At 35.8% G+C, this 23,213-nt stretch overlaps 1 protein-coding gene across 1 annotated transcript in view; it reads left to right on the top strand.

Moving 5' to 3' along the window:
• Nucleotides 1-23,213, top strand: part of LOC145254614 (uncharacterized) — a 1,033,347-nt gene that overhangs the window by 957,712 nt on the left and 52,422 nt on the right. The window contains exons 45-47 of the mRNA XM_080113229.1: nt 2,460-2,598; nt 5,947-6,000; nt 22,994-23,127. Of these exons, the coding sequence (XP_079969355.1) occupies nt 2,460-2,598; nt 5,947-6,000; nt 22,994-23,127 (327 nt within the window). The remainder of the gene's footprint in view (nt 1-2,459; nt 2,599-5,946; nt 6,001-22,993; nt 23,128-23,213) is intronic.

Genomic DNA, 23,213 nt, shown 5'->3' with positions numbered 1-23,213 from the left:
ATGGACCCATTGTTGTGTTTTGTGGTATAATTCGCTTTTTACGCTTGCAGAATATAATGGTTACGACACTCAAATCGCTGTATGTTGTGTAGCAGGGGACTCATATTGAAGATGACAGGGGTTTTCATATTGTGGGCAATACATATAAATGATATAACGATAGGTCATGTAATACATAACGATAGAGATGATGAGGGAGCGAAGACATTTATACAGTTCTGTGGATTCTTATACATATATTAGCGAGGAGGGAGGGTGATAGATGCACAGTTCTTATATTTCTTATAACGCATATAGAGAGGAGGAGAGATACATCTTGAAAGGGTTACACAATGTTCATAAGATGATTAACACATTACCTTTTGGGCGTTGAAAGATGACAGATGATAACAGTTTTACAAAAACACAAAGACGATTATTTATTCATTGAACCGGTCGAATGCTGATGACGCCAGGAATTCACTTGTATCTTTACTCTTCTACCCTTTGCTTCCAAAGGGGACCCTCTTCTGACTATGTCAACTCTTGGCCAATCAACTCTCTCCGACCGACTCTGCTGACTGTTCTGCCTCAACTACCTTGATCAGACTTAACTCTAGCTCCTATATAGAGAATCCCCCTTTTGCTATGACGTCAGAAGTGTTTTTTCCAAACGTGACCAATTCACGTGACTATGCAAAACGCACTTCTGCAAGAAACAATCTTCTCCTAACCTATTTTTTTTAACCTAACCTATTTTTTAACAATGTATTTTTAATTTGCATTGTTTATTCTTTTTAGTTGACATTTTTAATATTCAGTTTTGTAAAAGAATGAACAATGAATTCTTTTTACAATATAAACAATAGCAAATTATTTATAATAGAATTTAACAATAGACCTTTTTAACATTCCGATTTTTAACATTCTATTTCTTAACCTTGCTTACAAGGTTCGAGTCTCGGCTTATCCTAATCCCATTTTCATTTATCTAATGTTCTTTTTATTTACATGAAAAGGGGACAGCCCTTTTTTCCTGTAACAGAGTTGCCTCTGGGCCTTAGTGACTCCCATGTAAAAAATACTTTTGGCACATTGTATGTTTGATTCTGCCTAATGATTTTATCATTTTTTCCATGCACCATGGTGTTTACAATACAAAAAATTATTTCCTTTCAGCTTGTTTGAAAAGGAAATATTCCGATTAGGACGTTTGTTATGATGGCGATAATTTAAAATAATAAATCAAAAAATATATAGGGGGTAAATCTTTTCAGCGTATAACATGATTCCGTTCAAATATTTTTGATGTAATGAAAAGGTTCTGATCAGTGAAAATTAAAGTGTTCTATTCATAGGCGCTGACGATAGGAACTGACGAATCAAATGGGGCTATGTTCGGCTAGCAACCAATCAGAAACAAGAGTTGTTCCATAAAATATTGAATATTTAGCATTCCAGCACATAATCTTTTCATGTCAACATGAGAAAGATCTTTTGCTCTTTGCCTGCAAAATTATTAAGTCTAGGACCTGTACAGAACAACTATCCACAATAGATTCGACCTATTCATGCACTGTTAAAATCTAGTATACATTTAATAAAACAATAATATATATATACATACATACATTGATGAGCTGTGAAACAGCGAAACAGTACTGTATGTGGATGACTATATATATATATATATATATATATATATATATATATATATATACATATATATATATGAATTATAAACTGAAATAAAGATAAATTAATATTTGTATCAATAAAGTGTATCGTAAATTCAACCACTTATCTGTTCAATACGTTCGTCTTCAAATGGCAAGTAATAAAGATTTTCTTAGCGCCAAATTACAATCCTGCGTTTGAAAATTTAAAAAAGCTAACCGTTTTTACGAGCTATGATTCTCTAGATGAAATAGTTCCTCAAGGTGCGGGGGGGAATATAAATGTAGGACCTATTTATGCAATGTTAAAATCTAGTATACACTTAATAAAATAATCAAAATATATATGTGAATTACAAACTGAAATGAAGATAAAATTAATATTTGCATCAATAAAGAATATCGCAAATTCGACCACTTATCTATTAAGTCTTCATCTTGTTCAGAAAAGCTACCCATCGGAAACTGTTCTGAAATTGAACGTGGCTTTCAATTTGTTATTTATGTTATTAATGAATATTTTTCTCATCTTTTCGTCTCTTTTAGTATATCTTCTTTATATTAGTAATAATATTTTGTGATCGCTTTACGTGCTTCTGTGCATGTGTGTTTCTCGCCTATACGTGATTTGCATATCGTTTTTATTTTACTTTGTTTTGTTATCCATGACTTTTTCTATTTTACTTTAAATCGAAATTAATGTACCACTTGTAATCAGTGAATCCCGAGCAACGCAGGGTAGGTCAAGTTAATAATCTAAGTTAATATTAACTTTAATCTTTTTTCTTCTTTTTCACTCTTTAGGGGATCTATCAAATATTTCATTGGTGTCTATAAACTTGCCGTGGCTGACCTGACAAAAGCAATTGAACTACGGGGAAATTTTGCCCTTGCTTTCTTTAATAGAGCAGTCTGTTATGAAGCTCTTGAAAATTATGAAAAGGTAAGCATTTGAGGAATGGTTATTCTATCAAAGCGTTTTAGCTCGCATTGTTAATCAAGCAGGGAAACCTCTTTTTGCTGGAGTATTTATTATAATGTTTTTTGTTGTTGTTGTTGTTGTTTACTTGCATCCCCACTGTTATAAGAATAGGTTTCCCTTTTCTTGTAAGTAAAAAAAACCTTAGATAGACCGAGATTCGAACTTTGTAAGCAAGGTTAAGAAATAGATTCAGAAATGGAATGTGGAATTTCGCATTGTTCAGTTTCACATAAAATAGTTTAGATATGTTGTTGTAAAAGGAATTTTGATTGTTCAATTCTTTTTATGAAAACTGAATTAAAATAAGGTCAGCTAGAAATTAAATAACAATGCAATTTAAATATGTTGAAAAATAGGTTAGGAAAAAAATAGGTTAGTAAGAATTCTTTGTCTGCAGAAATGGTTTGGAAACGTGCCGAACCACGGATGTTTAGTTTAGGCCATGTGGGTCGATTACGTTGACAGACACACGTATGACGTCATGGCAGAGATGGATTCTCAATATGGGAGCTAGAGTCGAAGATGAGTTAGACAGAGTTGGAGAGGACAATAAGAGACAGAGATGAAATGGTCAGAGGAGGGTCCCTTTGGAAGTGAGGGAGAAAGTTTTAATCATGTAGTTGACTTTGAATTCCTGGATGTCATCATCATTTCGACCGGTCAAATGGAATAAAAGAACATCTCATATTTTTGTAACTGCCGTCTTCGTGTCATCATTCTACCAAATTAAAGGTAATGTGAAATCATCGTTATTAATGAACTTTGTATAACCTATCTTAAGTAATTTGTCCCCCTCTCCATCATGAGTAATGACTGTCCCCCCATCTGTGGTAAAAGAACCAATCACACCCTCTCTCCTCCTACGAAACCATTGACTGTAAAATGTATAAATTTCTCTCTCCTCTCTCTTCTCTCCTTCATCACCATCGTATATATGTACCCATCATCTTAAAAAAGACCCCATCCCTATACAACACCACGAGGGCAAAGTTAGACACAATGTCGGTTTTTAATGTAAGGGGAAACCAGCTCTCCAGAAAGAAGCACTCTGGTTAGTAACAAAAATAAGAAATGTATCAGTCATAAAGGATTTCTTCTCCATCAACCGAGACCAAGTGCAGAATCATAACAGATGTTACACTTTGATCATGTTGCCCAAAGGCCATTCATAAAAATTCGAACAGTTTTAACAATAGTTTTTTTTTTTTTTTTTTACACAGGAATCACCATTTATCAAGGGTCGGATGCCACTCAAGATTAAGGGTTAATGGGTATACATTAGTCAATGTGATTATAGCGTAGTAAACATAATTAGTGGGAGTTTTGTAAATTGGATTACTTAGGGGGACGGTTTATTAAGAACTTGTTTACGTTGGACTTGAAGACAATCAGATTGTAATCAGCTAGAAAGCAGATAATCAGAAGAGAGTTCCACAGGCGTGCAGTTCTAAGAAAGAAACTTTGTTCATGGAATCTACATTTAGGTTTAGGTAAAGAGTGGGGGAAATTATTTATAGTGGTTTTGGCTAGACGACTGTTTTTTGTGAAAGTTTGGCGAGGGGGGGCATAGATTGGAGCTCAGATGAGCACTTGCAACAAAAATAATAATAAAGCAGAGACAGACTCGTAACGTCTCTTCTGTAGGAAAGAGGTTGGTATTAACGAGTCATAGAAATAGAATTTTCATGTCATATTAATGTTGGATCACGGAGTATCAAATTATCGATGAATAAATGCTAGTGTATATAAACCGACATACAGAGTGTATATAACTTTTACAATCAATAATGCTTTGCTTTAGCTGGACTGAAACCATGACGTGGACATATCGCCATGTTATTTTGAGGAGATAACAAATACTTTACGGGCTCCAAATGACGTGAGGAGACAATGTTCCATTGATGAAGAGTTAGACAAATGTTGTTTGGTGAAGAAGGAGTGTTTATAGTAACAACAGTCTATATAATAGACAGTCTATAAAAATTCAAGAGTTCGAAAACATTTAATATGGCAGTAACAACTGGTACGAATTCACATACCTGTTTCTTCGAAAGATAACACCACACAACGTTATATTTCATATAACATTATTTCACACAACGTGTCAACATTTCGGAGATTACAACGCTTTAACTTCACCGGCTTCCACGGTATCTTCTCCCCGACTTCTTCGACTGACCTTTTTCTAGTGTATATATTAAACTATTTCTCTGTGATTACATTATTTGCACGTTCACAACGAATCCTATCAGTCAACATCTGTATCACGTATCTAGATATTATTGTTAACACACCTTCCTTTTTCTGTAAACATATTTGCTTTTATTCATCTAAAATTCCTTCTTGTTATTGTTTATAGAATCTAATCAAGTTAAATTTCTAAAACGTCATTTAAACATATTTGTCCTTGAATTGCCTTTTTCTCTTTAAAACAAATCTAATTCAATCTACTCGATAATAATAATAATAATAATAATAATAATAATAATAATAATAATAATAATAATAATAATAATAATAATAATAATAATAATGTTCTTCTTGCCTCGGTAATTTGGCGATGCCCCTGGAGTGCTAATAGGCAGCATTAAATAAAGGAAGTACAACAGGTTATTTCACTAGAAATCTAGGAGTAGAAATTGAGCTGACATGTTCAGGATATGACGTCGTGAATGAGAAGTATCGAGTGACACGCAGTGAAGAAAACAATGAAATTATTCTCTTTATCTGATAGTCTAGATGAATACAGTCATTATTGTTTGTGTGCAGAGTTCCATGCAGACAAAAAGAATGAAGAAGAAGAAAAAATAAAAAATAGCCGCCTTTTTCTATTTATATGCTTTCGAAATTGTCACATAACATGCAAATGAGATACTTCTGGTTGGATATAAAAAAGCCTGATTTTTCAGAGATAGAGTGAGTTTTGGAATTGGATACCAAAGTAGCAAGTGTTGCCAGCAGTGCATCGTGTTCTAGAGTTGAGTTTTGACAGCGGAGCATCGAGATTTGGAGGTGAGTTTTGACAGTAGGGCGTCGAGATTTGGAGTAGCGAGTTTTTGGCAGCAGCAGTGTGTCGAATTTAATATTTTTAACCACAATTTATTTTAAAGTTAGCTCTAATCCCAAACTTACAGCACTAGATACTTCCAAACTATCACCCATCTTAGTACAGACTAAGCTCAACCTTGCTTACCTTCGCTGATAAAAAAAACAACAAAAGAAAACTGTGTTTCAATGTGTCATAACTGTATATAAATGAATTCATTAAATCTATAGGATTAATCATTGGATTAACTTATCTATTTTCAGGCTTTATGTGACTACAGTGTTGTTCTTTTGGTCTCTGATGAATTGAATTTCAATGTAAGTAAAATTCATTTATGACTTGTAATTATTATGATTATAGAAATTAAAGAGATACGAAGGAGACTATTCTGATTGTTTCTTGAAAGGTACTTTACTCGGCTCCATTTTTTCTTGTGTGTTCCTAAAATGATGAATAAACACACTTTCGTTCATTGAGAAATAAAATTAGTTTCTATTTATTTAACGCCAGCTGTAACAACTCGATGAATAATTTTGTTTATGAAGAAATAAGAAATTTAGATGAGTTTTTCCGTTTTCTGTTTGTTAAGGATTTTTTTTTATATCTACCTATTTTAGTATCTCTATTTTTAAATGTTCCAATCAAATAGAGATACGAAAATAGGTAGATATAAAAAATCCTTAACAAACAGAAAACGGGAAAACCTCCAAACAAAGAAATGTACGTAAATCTTTTATCGCATAGTTTTCCTTAAAAGGGAAATGGATTCCATATTGTTCATTTAGAAAGTGTTTTTCTCAACCTCTGAAGAGAGGTCGTTCTTGTGAATGTTTTCAAACGATATAAGGTTTGGAATTGCCCGAATGGTCGTGAAACAGTTGTAATGAACAATGACAATACACTACTCGTTGCTATTAATCCAATCTTTGTTGTCCTAATTATATATATATATATATATATATATATATATATATATATAACTTCTCATCCCTTTTTTGTCCCCCAACGGGAGGGTGGACCTGTAAATTCACCCTTGTCCGTTCATCTGTCCGCACTTTTCTCAATAACTATGCCTTGGAACTTTTTGAAATTTTGCACAAACATTAAACATGATATGAGTAAAAAAGTAACGGAACGGATTTTCTGGGAAAACACCGGTTGCCCCTCTAGGCTTGCCTTTTAGGTAAAAATGGCTAAAATTGACACTTTTGTGCCTGTTAAAAAAATTGATGCCTTGGATTTTTATAAAACATTCTGAAAAGTTGTAACTAACTGATATCTATACAATTTTGTTTGTCTATACTTCGCGATAACTCTTGGGTATGCTTCAGGAGCTCTTTTAGGGTTAATTAAAACACTCCATTTTTGGGATTATCTTACCATATTTGCCCAAAATTTTCTGTGTATGTCTAGCAATTTTGCATGGTACTAAAGTCAAATTTAAATATCTTAAGACCTTGGGGACTAAATTGGGGGTGGGGTTGCAAATGGTGGAGCTAGTCATTTCTTTTTTGTATGGTGCAGAACTCAAATTTACATATGTTTAAAACTTAAATCCCGTTTGTTGTCACCAGGATTTGACGTCCCCTGGGGACTTTTGGGGCTAAATGGTGGAGTGGGGGGCAAATGTAGTACTTAGTCATTGTTTTAAGCCTCATTCACTGTGCACTCACGGGGGACCATGCATGCTTCACTTGTTAAAAGATGGACTCGCTTCATGATGGAAGATAAAAGATAAGCGAGCAAGCAAGCACGCAAGGTCCACAGAATTTTGTAACTATATAGATTACAATGATATTCATGCAACAAGGATATAATACGAATGTCCTAACGAAATTGAACACATATAGTGTCACGAGTACAATATACGATGGACAAAAGTTGCTGTTAGACAAAAACGTAGGTTTCTGCATTGGAAAAGTTGATGCAGAGCAAAGGCTTTCGTTTCCGAGAAAACAATCATGTTGAAAAGCTACAAATACTTTCTATTCTAGTTTTTACATTTCTAGCAAATACATACTCGGGTATATCTTTCCTGAACATGAGGTTGCCAAAATATAATTGGTTTAAGAGGCATTTTATTCTCTAGTTGTAGTAGAAAAAAGTGAATCTATACTATTAATCAAATTCTAAATGTTTATTTATTTACTTATATGTGTATGTGTGTGTGTGTATATATATATATATATATATATATATATATATATATACAAATAAAACTTTCGAACGGATGCACCGAATTGAAAAATTCTTTTTTTCCCTAAAAGGTATGAGTCCCTATATTGCCCTTATCTATATATGGTTCGTAACAAACAACGCCGAATCACACAAAAAGCCCGAAATATGGGTTTTGGGCCATCTCGTGCAATTGTCGGAAAAGTTATCCGCCCATGTCAACAGAATTTAGCACTGTCTGTATACAATCACAGTAACATCGTTCGGCATATGGACAGGACTTGTGGCGCAATAGATAACACGTCTGACTAAGGATCAGAAGATTCCAGGATCGAATCCTGACAAGTTCGTAACAATTTTAACCATCATTTTATCCAACGTTTACTCATTATCCTTGCCCTTAGTTAGGGTATTTTTGATTTTTCAATGATTTTGTTTTGTGCATATGGGAATTTCCTATACTCCGAGTTCACAAGGTTAGCATTGATGGTAAGACGATGTTGAGTGTACTTGATGTTGAGTGTACTTGATTTTGTGTTTGACTCGGCATTGTGTGCCGATGCGGCGCAGCCACTAGTATTAAATAAAAAGTTGGTTTTACATGCACATACACGTATTAAAAAATAAACAGGTTTTAAAAAAAAGGATTAAAAAACGTAAAACACAGCACACAATATGTTATGCAAAGGAGAAAACAGCCAACATAAATAGTCAAATAAGAATACGTTAAGTTTTGCAAATGAAATAATGAAGTCCATGTGTTTTCGTAGTAGAAATATATACAGGGTTGCCCATAAGTCGCATTACAGTTTCAAAATGAAACAACTCTTTCTTAAATGACTGTATTTAATTAATTCTTTTTTTATTACACAGTTTAGGGTGCCAGAGTTTAGCCTGACTTTATTACAAAAGATAAAGTCTATTAAGTAGCCTCCATTCTCGGCTTTGCAAAATCGAGCTCTTTCTATGACAGTTCTTAACATTGAAGACTGTAGGGAAAGAATTTCCTGTCGCATGTTTGCCTTAAGTTCTCGAATGGTTCGAGGCTCATTTGCATACACTTTGTCTTTAAGATATCACCAAAGCTAAAAGTTTGGTGCTCTCAGATCAGGTGAACATGAATGCCATTCCAAATTGGAATTTTGAAATATTTTTCGATCCTGAAACATCACAGTTAACAACTGCATTGTGGCTCTAGCTATATGTGCAGTTGCTCCATCTTGTTGCCACCAGTACCCTGGCACGTTTGCTGAGGTTGAACAAAATTCACTAGCATATTTTATATCTCGCAACAGTTACAATCACAGCATTTTCATTCGCATCTCAAAAGAAGCAGGACCCAATAACCCTTTCTGAGATTACTTCACACCATACTATGACTTTAACTGGGTGCATTGGACTTGCATGAACTTGGCGTGGATGTTCGGCGCCTCAGAATCTAGTATTCTGCTTATTGACATACCCATTAAAATGGAAATGATCAACTTGTGAACAAACTCATTTGCATTTCTTGCGGTTTCCGGAAACCCGACATCATAATTTAGTCGTTTCTGAAAGTTCGGTGATTGTAAAAATTGCACGAATTGAACTCTGTAAAGATACATGTGCAAGTCTCTTTGAATTCGCTGTAGAGAACTCCGTGAGATGCCGAGTTCTTGAGAACGCCTTCCAATGGATGTGGTTCGGTTCTTTCCAATGTTACGCCTCACATCTTCAGTATTTTCAGGTGTACCTACTGAGCTACCTCGTCCACGTCTATACCTATTATTTACAGAGCCCTGCTCTTGAAAACGCGTCACTAAATTCTAGGAGGATGTCGAACATTGAAATGGCGCATATAAGATTTTTGCGTTGCAATAATTGATCGTCCATGTTCAAAGTAAAATTCAATTATCCTCACTCGTTGTTCTGTTGAAAACTTATCTTTAGCAAAATTTTTCAAAGATTCTATTTTATAATTCCGAAAAGAGAAATTAAAATATATTAATAATAGAAAAAAAGTTATTTAATTCTTAAAATGTAAAGTAACATGGGTCACCCTATATAAATAATCACTAATTAAACGTTGCTTGCTTTGTGTTGTGTATCTCTGAGAGTTTATGTTACTACTAGTGTTGGGACGATTAATCGGAATTGGGAATCGGGAATCAAAACCTAAAGGCAAAACATGTTGGAGTTTGGAAAGGCATGCTGCTAGTAGTTGGATCCAATGTACTTCCGTTTTGGAAGATTGGTCAGAAAAACGATGAGATGTCGTAACAAATTTCCTGTTTAGGTAGAACGGGATTACAAAAGTGTGTGTAGAAAAGTGCTTTCTGTAATTTATGTGAAGAACAAATCCTACTCACATAATTCCTGCAGAACAATATCAATTCATACAGAACCAATAAGTGATCAACGCATTTAACATTGAAGCCAATTATATTATCAGTGATCCACCTGTAACCCTATAGTATGTTATGCGTTCAAGGGTTTTTCTATTGTAAGTTACACTATGTTGTTATATATTAGTAGTTGATACAGGATAGCGTTCTTATACTTGATGGGATGGACTTAGTGTGGTACTGGTTATACTGTTTTATTGTGTTTTCCAAGTGAAGGTGAAGCTCTCGTTGAACATGCACGTTATTGTTTTCTACTGGAACCAAAATTCCAGTCAAGGTTAGTAAATTACTAAACTTACAATACACAACATTTAGTTTAGGATTTCCATGCATTAGTTAATAGTATTTCACATTCTTCAGCAAAGAGTATTTTCTCTTGTAATAATAATTTTGAAAATACTTACTATTGCGTTTCACTAACTTTTGAAGCTGCATATTCGTTTTTCCTCTTTATAATCTATTACATGGTCAAGGTTTGGTTCGTTTGTTTTTTGTTTTATGGCATACCAACCCTTTTCAGGTTATTCAATGCCGAATCCGACAATTTTGAAGAAAATTTTTTTAATAGAATATAATTTGTTGTTTTCAAGTCGGTTTCTATTTAACCCATAGTTGGGACTCCCACTCCGGGTCAGAGTGGACCTGGGAGCGATGGCAATTAAAGGATGGCTACACACTCCCCAAAGCCCGCAAGCTGGGGCCTCACCACTGAATATAGTTTAAGGTCATATCCAGGACCTTACATATTCAAGTCTTGTGTCCTTGTCTTATAACTGATTTAAATACCTCCTTGATTTATGATAGTCATAAACGACAAAGCCAACATTTACTTTGTTTTATTGAAGATTGAAATTATAGCAACTGAAAAGAAAAAAAAATATGTTGAATTTATTTTAAGTCCTCTCTTTTTTCCCCCCGGACGTCAGGTGCTGATATTGAACAATTTTGTAATGTTTGATAATGTCCAAATGCATTTGCACATTCATTATGACGCATTGCAATGCGAAAGTTACAGATGACTGAGACACCTTGATGAATGATGAAAGAGTATTCACAAATCAGATCCTCCTTGATCAAAATAGACAGATAACAATATGCCTTTCGAACACGGAAATCGATGACGGGTACTCTTTTTCTACAATCGCAAGAAATTCCGCCAACAAGCGGTCCAAGAAACGACTTTATTAGAGTAGATAATTTCTTTATATTTCGTAACCTTTACAATGTATGGGTGGAATTTTGTTAGATAGGTCGTGAGATGGTAAAAGTGTTGTAAATTCAGTGGAGCACATTCCATGGAAGTACTTGTAAGACAGTCACAGGGATGTAACACTGTGGCGATGGGACAGAGAGTGGAGCTTGGCAGACAGTTCAGGGCTTAATAGGTTAGAGACTCTTTTTTTTCTTTTTTTTTTTACACAGTGGTCACCACTTATCAAGGCCTGGAAGCCACTCAGGGATAAGGGTTATTGCAAGTACATTATGTTAGTGTGGAGATTTGATGAAGTGTTTACTTAAGGGGGCGGTTCATTAGGAATTTGTTAACGTTGGACTTGAAGACATCCAAGTTGTAGTCCAGTGGGAAGCAGGCAGACAGAACAGAGTTCCACAGGCGTGCAGTTCTAAGAAAGAAGCTTTGTTCATGGAATCCACGTTTTGATTTAGGCACAGATAAAGAGTGGGGAAAATTTTTCACAGTGGATTTAGCTAGATGGGTGTTTTTCATGAAAGATTGGCGAGGGGGGATCAGAGATTGGAGTTCAGACAAGCACCTGCCATGGAAATAACGATAAAATAGGGATAGGCTCGCAACGTCTCTTCCTATTATTTACAGAGCCCTGCTCTTGAAAACGCGTCACTAAATTCTGCATTAAAGGTAACCAGCCACGTCTTCCCCCATTGAACCACGCGCTCGAGATCAGAGGAGAGAGAATCAGAGAGAACTTTGTCATTTACAGCCTTTGATGTATTGCCGTAGATGGTCGTGACATCAGCATAGATGTCAACAAATGAGTTAAGTATGTTTTTAGGGAGGTCATTGATGTAGATCAGGAAGAGAGTTGGGTCCAGGATTGACTCCTGAGTGACTCCAGCATTAATACTGCAGGCCTTTGATTTTTGTCCATCGACCACTACTCTTATGAGCCTATCGGAGAGAAATGATTTTATAATTGAGAAAACATTTCCAGTTATACAGTAGTTGGAAATCTTGTGAAGTAGACTCTTATGCCATACCTTGTTGAATGCCTTTGATATGTCAAGAGCAATTGCCCTAGAAAGGAAGCCTTTGTCAAGAGATTCACTAATCCTGTGAGATATAACCATCAGCATCTGTGGTAGATCTTGCAGAGCCGAAACCATATTGTGTGTCACTAACAAGGTTGTTTCTGCTGAGGTGGTTGACTATTTCTCTATTTAATATGGATTCCAGCAACTTACTCATAACACACAGGAGACTTATTGGTCTGTACAGAGAGGCAGATGACTTATCACCTGAATTCTTAAATACAGGGCAAACTGATGAGGTCTTCCAGGGAGTCCGAAAGCACTTCTCCTTAAGGCAGCGCTTAAACAGTTTGTAAGTATGGGAGCAAGTTCTAGTTGAAGCTTTTTTAACACTATAATTGGGATGCCGTCAGGGCCAGTTGCTTTACTGGAATAAAGGTTCTTGATTAGCTTGGCGACCTCATGGACGGATATTTGTATGTTACCTAGCGTGTTCTGTGTTATAGGAGGAAATATGGGGAGTTGATGGCCTTCGTCGCATAGGGTAGAATTAGCTGCAAAGTTCTTTGCAAATAGTTTGGCCTTGTCTGATGCTGACGAGATAACCTCTGGTCCATTGATAATGGTTGGGATAGAACGCACACTTCTGTTCAGGATCCTATTTGTTATTTGCCAAAACTGGTGGGAACCAAGCCGCTGATCAGCTGCCTTGGATTTAACAGACTAAGCATATAGCTCTCTTGCATTTTTTATTACTCTTTTACAGTGGTCGCTGGCAGTCCTGAAAGCAGCTTTAGTCTCAGTGCATCTATTACGTTGGTAGCTATGGAAAAAGTGATTTCTGTGCGCGATAGAAGCAGCACATTCTGGGGAGAACCATGGCTGGCTGTTAGGTTTTTGTTGGAATTTTTTAGATTGTATGAATTGGTCTATGCCTACAATTAACCATTCGGTCAGATATGATACTATAGAGGACACTTCCTTTTTAAACATGGAGTGCAGAGGTAAATCAGATATGAATGTACGGAAGCTATCCCAGTCAGCCATAGAGTATCGGTATACAGTACGGTGGAGGGGTACATCTGGGGACTTATTACATTTTGTTTTTATCTTAACTGATACAACGGAGTGGTCAGAGTATCCTGGAGGAAAATGAACGGAACATAAACATAGCTCAGGGGAAGTTGAGAGAAAAAGGGCTAGGAAGCTTGCATATTGACCGGGTGTATCGGGCAGACGGGTGGGTTCGTGAACAATCTGAGTGAGGTCATAAGCAATGGCAAAATTATGACAAAACTTCCCCTCATCGTCTGTCTTATTTGAATGGGTCAGCCATTCCACGTTATGGACGTTGAAGTCACCACAGATGTGGATGTTAGCCAAGGGATGTGCAGACAGTATGTGGTCTATTTTCTCAGATATGCTCTTAAAGATAGTAACTCCGCTGCTGTGGGAGCGATAGATGGCAAATATAAATGCAGTGGTGTTAGCAAGTGCAACCTGGAAGCACATATAGGGTAAATTAGGATCTTCTCTAGAGATATCCCTGCCACACGGGAAGCCATCTTTAATGTAGGCACATATTCCATGCCCATGGCTATCTTGGGGGTCAGATTTAGCTGTTAAGTTAGAGTATCCGTTAATTATGAACTCATCTAGGGAAGTGGTCGGCCCTATTCCAGTTTTGCTTAGAAATAATATGTTCGGTTTCATCTCCTGTAATTGTTTTTCAACCTCTGGAAGGTTGGAACATAGACCCCTGATGTTGGAGAAGGAGACCTGGTAGTAGGGGTCTACATTGGAAGATGGGGTTCTAGGTTTAATCGAGATATTTCATGTTGAGGTTTTGGGATTTGTGGAACAGGTTGGCATACTTGGTTAGAGCAGGACAGAGAGGGAAAGGAAGAGAGAAAAAGACAGGAATTTTTTTTTTTGTAGCACACGAAAAGGTAAAGCCGTAACAATTACCCACTAGTATGGCATCGACAGGCCCCACCAGAGACTAATGCATGGTCCAGATCCACTCACCAAATGTCAATACAGCAGTCCCAGTACTTTGCGCCTGCTGATAGGACAGCCTCCTTAGTGGTTAATCCAAGGTTCGGGTCCCTGACTATCAGGCGGATAACTTCAGCCCAGACAAAACGTTTACCTCCAGCACCCTTACTAGTGACATGGCCACAAGGACAGACATAGAGACAGAAAATTTTCCGACATCTCAGACTACTGTTCACCAATTACTACCGACCATTAAGCAGCTTTTTTTTTCACCCTTTGTCAAAAAAAATCACTCATTGAATGAGGACTGAGGGACAAAAAAGGAGAAGCGAGAGTTACTGGAGCTGCCGATAACACATCCACTGTATTATCTACTCTCAATTAAAAAAAAAAGGAAGGAGGGGAATGGGTACAAGTGACTTATTTATATCTAAGCAGTAAGTCCGATGCTAAGTTATCAATTCAAGACACTTTTGATGATAATCTCCCCTTCCATATTAATGGGTGGAAGTTTGTCGTTATCTATCTCGAGTTTGAATCATTGGAGCTTCACCTTATAATTAAAACCCAATAATTAACTTTTATCAATTTGTAAAGTCGGTTAATATTAATTTACATTCGAGTTTAGATAATTATTCAAGGTTTTAATTTAGGAGGTTCGTTTTCATAGGTGACTTTTTCTTTGCTAATGTCACTGTATTATATTTCGAATATAATTGAAAATAAGATGAACTATATTAGATGGTTTCATTGGCTAGTCAGGAAGCAAGCATTTTCAATACAGGCAAGCTTTCAGTAATAGTATATATTAAGTATATTACTTAAATAAAGTCCTAACTTTATCTACTCTAATAGAGAAAATAATTTCCGTCATTTTGTTTAGTTTTTTATCGCTAGTTGACTTTGTAGCATTGCTAAACTGTTTTGTCTGTTTCAATAGTCGCGAAGGGGGGTTACAAATAATACAGGAAAGTAGAGACAAATAAATACATATACATAAATAAAACAAGAAAAACAAGTTTAAACAAGGTAACATGAAAAACATTTAGGAAGAATTTTAAAAATACTTAACATCTATTTTCCATAATGTTCCGGCGTCTTTTAGCCAACTGGCATATTGTCCTGTCTTTCTAGAGCGTAAGAAGATTTCTATTTCCGGATAACTTGTGCATGTGTGCCTATCTATTTATAGAATAAAAGTCGTTACGTTCAGATGTGTAAATATTAAATTTACATTTTTCTTTTTTAAAAAAGTCCTAACTCTTTTTAGTAACTTGTTGAAGAGGGAAAGACTAGTCGCTTGTGCACCAAATGTTGCAACAATACTCCTTATCTGGTCAAATAGTGATTTTATAGGTATATAATACTCAGTATGGAAAGTTTTCTGCCCGTGTAGAGGGAGCCTACCTGCTTTGTATCAAACTTGCAGTATAATTTATGTATATATTCCAATTTATAATTGATTTGGATAAAAAGATCATCTCTTTTTTTCTATTAGTTGTTTTTTCCCCTTTATTTTATTCTAGCCTGGGTGCTCGGCGTTGCCCGGGTGTTTAGAGGTGTGTGTTGAGCAAAAAAAAAAGTGGTAGTAGGCAGGCAGGCAGGCAGGCAGGCAGGCTTGAACCCGTGAATGTGGAGAGAGGTGTTTTAAAAAAATGGTAGTAGCGTGGGAAGGGAATAAAAAAATACAGGCTTAAGGGAGGTGTTAAAGAAAAAAAAAGTGGTAGTAGGCAGACAGGCTCGAACCTGTGATGCAAAGGCAGAAAAAAATTGAAAAAAAATCTGACGTCTTAGCCGATGTCTCCATAATGTGACCGGAAGTCAAAAGCGTTGAAATAAACTGAAGTCAATCCAACGGTGACGATGACTTGCTAAAATGTTGGCGAGAAAAATCGACACCTCCTTGTACGGTCGAGTTTGGGGTGAAGGAATGAATGTTTTTGGCCAATTTTTCGATATTTGTCGTCCGAGACGTGCATCTTAAAACTGATATCAATCTTGTCCGGATCGGTCGTCTCTGTCGAAAGTTTTTGCGAAACATACACACATATATACATACATAAATTTAAACAGATAGGTGAGATTTAAATTGTAGATGTGTACCCCACGTTTCTACCCGGCAATATTGATTAAATTCTAATTGACCTGCATAAGAGTGAGACGAATTCTCTAGAGTAGTTATTAGTGTACCCCATCATTGCTCTTCGATTGTATTAGGAATTCTAATTATTTTCATTTACCTTATGGCCGCTGTACATTTTCTCAACAATCGATTTCAAATTGATTCACTTCTCATTAAAATAGACATGGAATGATGCACCAATATCGCACATACAGAGAAACTCTATGCAACACATTACAAAACCCAGACACAATTATGAAAAAGTTAAACTTTAAAAGCAATCTAATTACGATAATTATTAACGAATTCGAACATTGATTTTCGCAAATCTGTGATAAAGCTTTCTATAAGAATAATCGAGTGTTTGAGCGTTAAGAATAATGGAATAAAACATGATTTTTGTTTTTTCACTTTTCAAAACAACAACTTTTTACACTACATATTTTATTCCCGGACAATGTCGGATAATCTTTCAAATCATCATCATCATCATCATCATCATGCATTTAATGTGTGGTGGTATGTGTTGGACGACTTTTAGAAATTTATTTTCCCGGGTGATTCCCGAGTGACGCCAGATAACCCAAGGATTTAAGATAGAGAAGATAAATATATATATATATTTTATTTCATGTCAAAATAGATATTGTTTGAAACCAGAGAAATATATTTTTGCAGCTAAAAAGTTGATGACAGGAAATTTCACTTATAACATTGTCTGGCCTTAGTGATCTCAAGGTGGGATGTCAGAATTAACATCTGGCCTTGGAAATCGTGAGAATTAGTAATTCAGATTTCAGGTATGGGAATTGTGCCCATGCAGGGTTTCAATTTCGTGGCGATTTTGTGGCGAAATCTTATTGGCTGGGGAGAAGTTTCCACTCCATCCACATACCTTACTATATATACGACTGTCGTGCGAAAATTAGTCAGATCAGTTGGAGTTGGGATTCGAGACGAACAGACCATATAGAGGCGTGACCCCTGCATCTTCCTCATTCAACCGCCTGTCGCTGTCTGTGAAGAGATTTGAGACTGTGAAAAAAACTTACAAAAACTGAATGAGATTTGTAAAAACATTTGTACATAATTCTGCGAAATTAAGCTTCTGAGTTTGTCTTTCTTCCTGCCTGCTGCTTCGATATTCGCTTTCAGCATACCAGATTTCATGTAACAACCTCAGAGAAGACTAGACTACACGAGCCCAGAATTCAGATAGACAGGGGTCCTTAACCACCTTCTCTTGAGTGAGGTGTTACATATCACTTCCTTCCCTGTTTACATAACTTTCTCCTGCCGACTGAACCTGCTTCCTGAACTGTTCTACTCTTATCTATTCTTTCAACCTAATTATACCATCAAAGTTTCCTTTTGCCACGCATCCCTTTGTACTGTCCTAGTTTAATCTTCCTCTGATATCATCAGATATAAGTCTGTATTTCAGCCCCATATTATATAGCCATCATAAAATTATCAAAATAACATAGGCTTTTTCAGTAATGTTTCCCTGAAAATATATAACCTTTTAATCACAAAAATATTCTCTTAGAAAAGCATCCCATAATATTAAACATTTATACATAAGGACTTGAAATATGGTAGTAATGTTCTACTTGTTGAAATATTATATTTATTTTTCTTATAAAAACTCTATAAATTTTACCTGGAAATTTATACCATTAAAATTAAATACATTCTTAAAATTTGATTTGGATTATTTGATAATGATTTGATGAGATCTTCAGTTCACAAAATTGAAACTTTTATAATACATCTAAGCTCTATTTTAATAGGGCTTACTAGTAGTACTGGAAGTGTTAGACAAGTACTCCTACCTCGGCTTCATCTCTCAGCAACTAGTCTCTGGACGTAGAACTCCGCATTAGGATAGACAAAGCAGCCACTGCCATGACCCACCTAGCCAAGAGAGTGTGGGACAACACATTGCTGATAAAAATGAGAGTCTACCAGAACTGTGCGTTGTGCGTTGAGCACTCTTCTTTACAGTAGTGAGTCTTGGACTTTGTACTCACACCAAGAATGAAGACTGAATGTATTTCACATGTGCAACCTCAGACGTCTCTTAGGCATCACCTAGCAGGATCGGGTCACAAACGTAATTGTCTTGTCCCAGCCTGGCATACAAATCATGTTTGCTATTCTTACTCAGAGAGACTTGTACTGGCTCAGTCATGTGTGCAGGATGGAAGTCGATCGCATCCTAAATAACATCCTATATAGTGGCCTCACCCTTGGAACATGGACGACCGACTCTGCACTATAAGGAGACCTGAAACAGAGACCTAAAGACTTGTGGCATTCAACTACAAGATCTCAAATCCACTCGCACAGTCTAGCGAGCAAAACTCAAGGACACCATCAAATTAGCAGAAAAGAAGAGAGAAATAAAATAGGAAGAAAAGAGAACCCATAGGAAAGAGAAGATAGAGTCCACCCCTGCCGCCTTCACTATTCCTAGTGCTAACTAAACCTACAGCAACTGTCAACGTAGCTGCAAATCTAAAATTGGATTATCTAGTTACAACAGATGCTGCAGTGAGCCAAACTAGGCACAGAACGTCATTGTCTCAAGAGACAGAAGATTGCCATCAAATAAATTTTGCTCATAAGAGGCCGATTTGATGCACTTTTTAAATGGATTCCTGAATTGATTCAATGAACTTTAAACAATGAATTAATAGACACAAAATTAATAAATATTAATAAGCTAAAAAAAAACAAAAAAATTGAAATAGGTTAAAAGACAGCAATAAGTAAAAAGACAAAAATCAATAATAAGTAAATTAGCAATAATAATAACAAAAAAAAACATTATTTATAATCAGTATTTTGTGAGGCCATATAAAGCATGTTCAACAACTTAGTAACAAAGAAAACTATTATACCGGTATATATACGAAATTACATTATTTATTTAAAACAAAACAAAAGGATAAGTTCATACATTGGTACAATCATTTGGTAGACACATAAAGACGTATGAATGTAGTTTGTATGTGTTGACTTCTGTGAAAGGGTGTATAAATAGAGATTATAGTTCATCATATTTTTACACGAGCAATATATAGCTTAAATATAACATAGTCTTAGTGTGTTCATGTTGTGTTAGCTCTGTATGTAAGAATCTTACAGGTAACAATGTTCATATTTAAATCCAATTATTACCTCACACGATGATGCATGTTTCATTAAAGGAGCTCGAGAAAACATGTTGCATCAGGTCACGAGCTGGGTTGGAAAGAGAGCGAGGAAAGGGAACAGGAAATGCAGGTCATACAAGAGGTCACACAGACATTCGCCAACACACGTGTGCGGTCATAGGTCATGAGGTCAATATAAGCAACAGCAGAAATATATCGTTGTCGACTGCTGTTAATATACTTGCACGTTTTACTGTGTACCGCATGCAACTCATGTTATGTCTGTGCATTCGACAGCCTTCACCAGCAGTGCTGCCTGTCATAAATGCATTCCTACAAGTAAAATGAAAGCATGCAAATTAAGACTAAATATAAAGATAAATAAAAACACAAAATTAACAATGAATAAAAACGATACAAAAATTAGTGTGAAAGAGACGGACCCAATTAAAAAAAAGAATATTTTTATCACAAGCAGCAATACAACTGCAATAATCATCAAGTCAATCGAATAACAAACATAAATAGAGCGCTTTTGTCTACACAACTCCACACAAATAATACTGTTAATACGACCTGAAACGGTACCAAACACTTCTGTCGATGCTACCCGACACGGTACCAGACAATTCTGTCAACACAACCTGAAACGGTCTCAAACAACTCCATCAGCATAACCTGAAATGGTTTCAAACAACTCCATCAACACGACCCAACACAACCCCAAACAAATTCGTCAACACAATGCCACACAACTCCATCGACACAATCCAACTTGATCCTGGACAACTTCATCAACATGATTCTAAACGATCCTAAACAACTCGGTCCACATGACCTGACATGATACTGAATAACTCCATTGACACGATGTGAACAATTCTGTCGATACAACCCAACATAGCTTGGCAGTTACTCAATGAATGCCTCTAGTGTCATCTTATTGTAGCAATTGGACGAAGACATTTTTGCTGGCTTAATGGTTATCGTACCTGACTCACTGTCTTTAGGTTTTGATTTTGATCTCAGCTAGAGTATTTTTGTGTTACATAATACTCGCATGCACATGTCTTAGCTACTTTCCGCTATTTTTACTTCAATTTTTTAAAAGGAATTTTATGTTATGTGTAATATGTACGGTAAATAAGAAACTTGCATTAATTAAAATATAATATTATGCGAATTTTACAACTGGTTGGCCTGCTAGTATCTGATAATTCCAGCAATGCATTTTTTTTCTAAATATTTTAACAGTTCATTTCGCCTTCTCCGCTATGTGTGACTTTTCGTCTCGGCTGTGACGTCACTCACGTGTCTCCAACAAATTCTTTTTTATTGCATTTGTTTGTATCAATAAAGATTCACATTACTGACCTTCCACGTTCGTTTGAACAATTACCCACCCTCACCACACAAAGATGATCCAGGGTCTCTGTGTCTGTCTGTCTATCTGTCTGTTTGTCTGTCTGTCTGTCTGTACATCTATAGGACGAAAGAAAATATAAGATAGAAAAAGTATGTAGAAAATAATTACCAGTTTACAAGAACTTAAAAGTTATTTATATTGTTATATAAATTAAAGTCCAATTTTTGAAGGCTTTTTTTTTTTAACCCAGTTACACCACAGGTACTTCTGCTAGTATGTGATAAAATCGAATTTGGAAGAAAATTATGTTTTCTACAAGACTTCAAAAAATTATGTTCCATTTGAGGAACAATGGTAAATAAAAAGTTAACGAACTGACCTATCTCTGCCCAGGTGTTCATTCCACTTTCTCTCAATCCTTCCTTATCATTTTCTCCTATTATTTTGTGGCTTTGCCCTATAAACTGAGCCCACTACTCCAACTTTTCTACATAACCAAACTAAAACAATCTCATCTTTTCTTTCAACATAACCAACCTAAAGTAATCTTCTTCACACATCTACGTGTATTATTTATTCTTTCTTATGATCGTATCATTTTCATATTATTTATCTCCATGCAACACTTATCCTTCATGTTAAACTTCACTTCCATATGTTATCACATTGCATATATATACCGGTAGATTCTAGTCAACAGTTTTAATCCTCTTCGCATCAGCTATAACTTACAGATAGTCTCACCAAAATAAGGAAAGATCTAATCTACCTCAAAAGTCTAGCAAAGCATATATATTTTCTCCACATCTGCGTTCTACATGCTTCTTGCACAGAATCTTGTAATCATTTATTTTATTGCACTTCCATCGTAACAATAATGACTAATTCGTTCACAGTTAAAGCAGATTTGCTTAGTACTGCAAAAGACAACATTCTGATGATCTGGCCCATGTCGTTAGCGATGTTGTAAGTCTTTTCTTTTTGATTAATTGATTGTTGAGCATCAGTCATTCATTTCGTATAGATCAGATGATTATTGTTGGCATTCATTTCCCTGATATCTTTCTAGTTAGAATTATTTCTAGAAAGACATTGGCTACTTACGACCTGGATCATATGTAAGCTGCCAACATCCTTAAGAGAAACTGTTTCTGTGGAATGAACTGGATTCGAACTTGGCACACCCAGATTGTTTTTTTTACTGTTATTTCGCCCTAAACAAGGTACAGTGCCACTTTGACGAAAGGGGCTACTATCTGGGACCAAATGTACTATGTAGGGAGTTGAACAGCGAGATGTCTGTTCATATTACAGTCGAACGTCTGCATGTCAGTACAGTCAGGGAAGCAGGGAACCGGAAGGAAACTTCAAAGTCTATAAGGGAATAAATAATTTGAGTAGAAAGATTTCCGGCATTTAGAGATTTCTACATGTAGAGGTAGGATTTTGTTGTTTGTCTGGTTAGCTGGGCTATTTACGTTAGGGGAGGCACAAGTGTTTGGGGTTCGTCGGAGCACATTCCATTAAAATACTTGTAAAACAAGCACAGGAATGCAACATTTCATGGATTGGACAGAGGTTGGGGTTTGGTTGATACAGCGGGACCTATAAGGTTGTCGACATTTTTAAGCCTGTCTAGGAGTGAGAGACTAGTGGCAGTCTGTGTTTTAATCTCTTAGCCACTTTTACCTCTGCATTTGTAGTTTGAATTCATTAAGGGTTTCGAGTTTTGCAATATATCGAACACTGAAATCCACTAATCCTACAATTAAGGCAAATTGAATTTGTAAACTTCGGTGAATGTCGAGTGAATTATTCAACCTAATTTTTGATTGGGATTAAATGTTTTTTTTTTTAATTTTTATTTAATTTTTCTAGGTTTTTATCAATCGTGGCCGTCTTTATTATCAATTGGAGGATTTTGAAAATGCCAAAGAAGATTTCCGAGAAGCTTCAAAACTAAAACCTAAAAATCATAAAATAATCCATGCATGGGGTTTGTGCCTTCATAAGTGAAGTATCCCTTGTTTCGATTTTTATTATTTCTTTTTTTATTACGACTGCAATTTTATTGGCAAATCACATTTCAAAAATGATG

This window comes from Euprymna scolopes, chromosome 3, assembly GCF_053919585.1.
Source record: "Euprymna scolopes isolate OS-2025 chromosome 3, ASM5391958v1, whole genome shotgun sequence".
Classification (NCBI taxonomy): Eukaryota; Metazoa; Mollusca; class Cephalopoda; order Sepiida; family Sepiolidae; genus Euprymna; species Euprymna scolopes.
The sequence above is the reverse complement of the archived record's forward strand: the minus strand, read 5'-3'. Positions and strand labels throughout refer to the sequence as shown.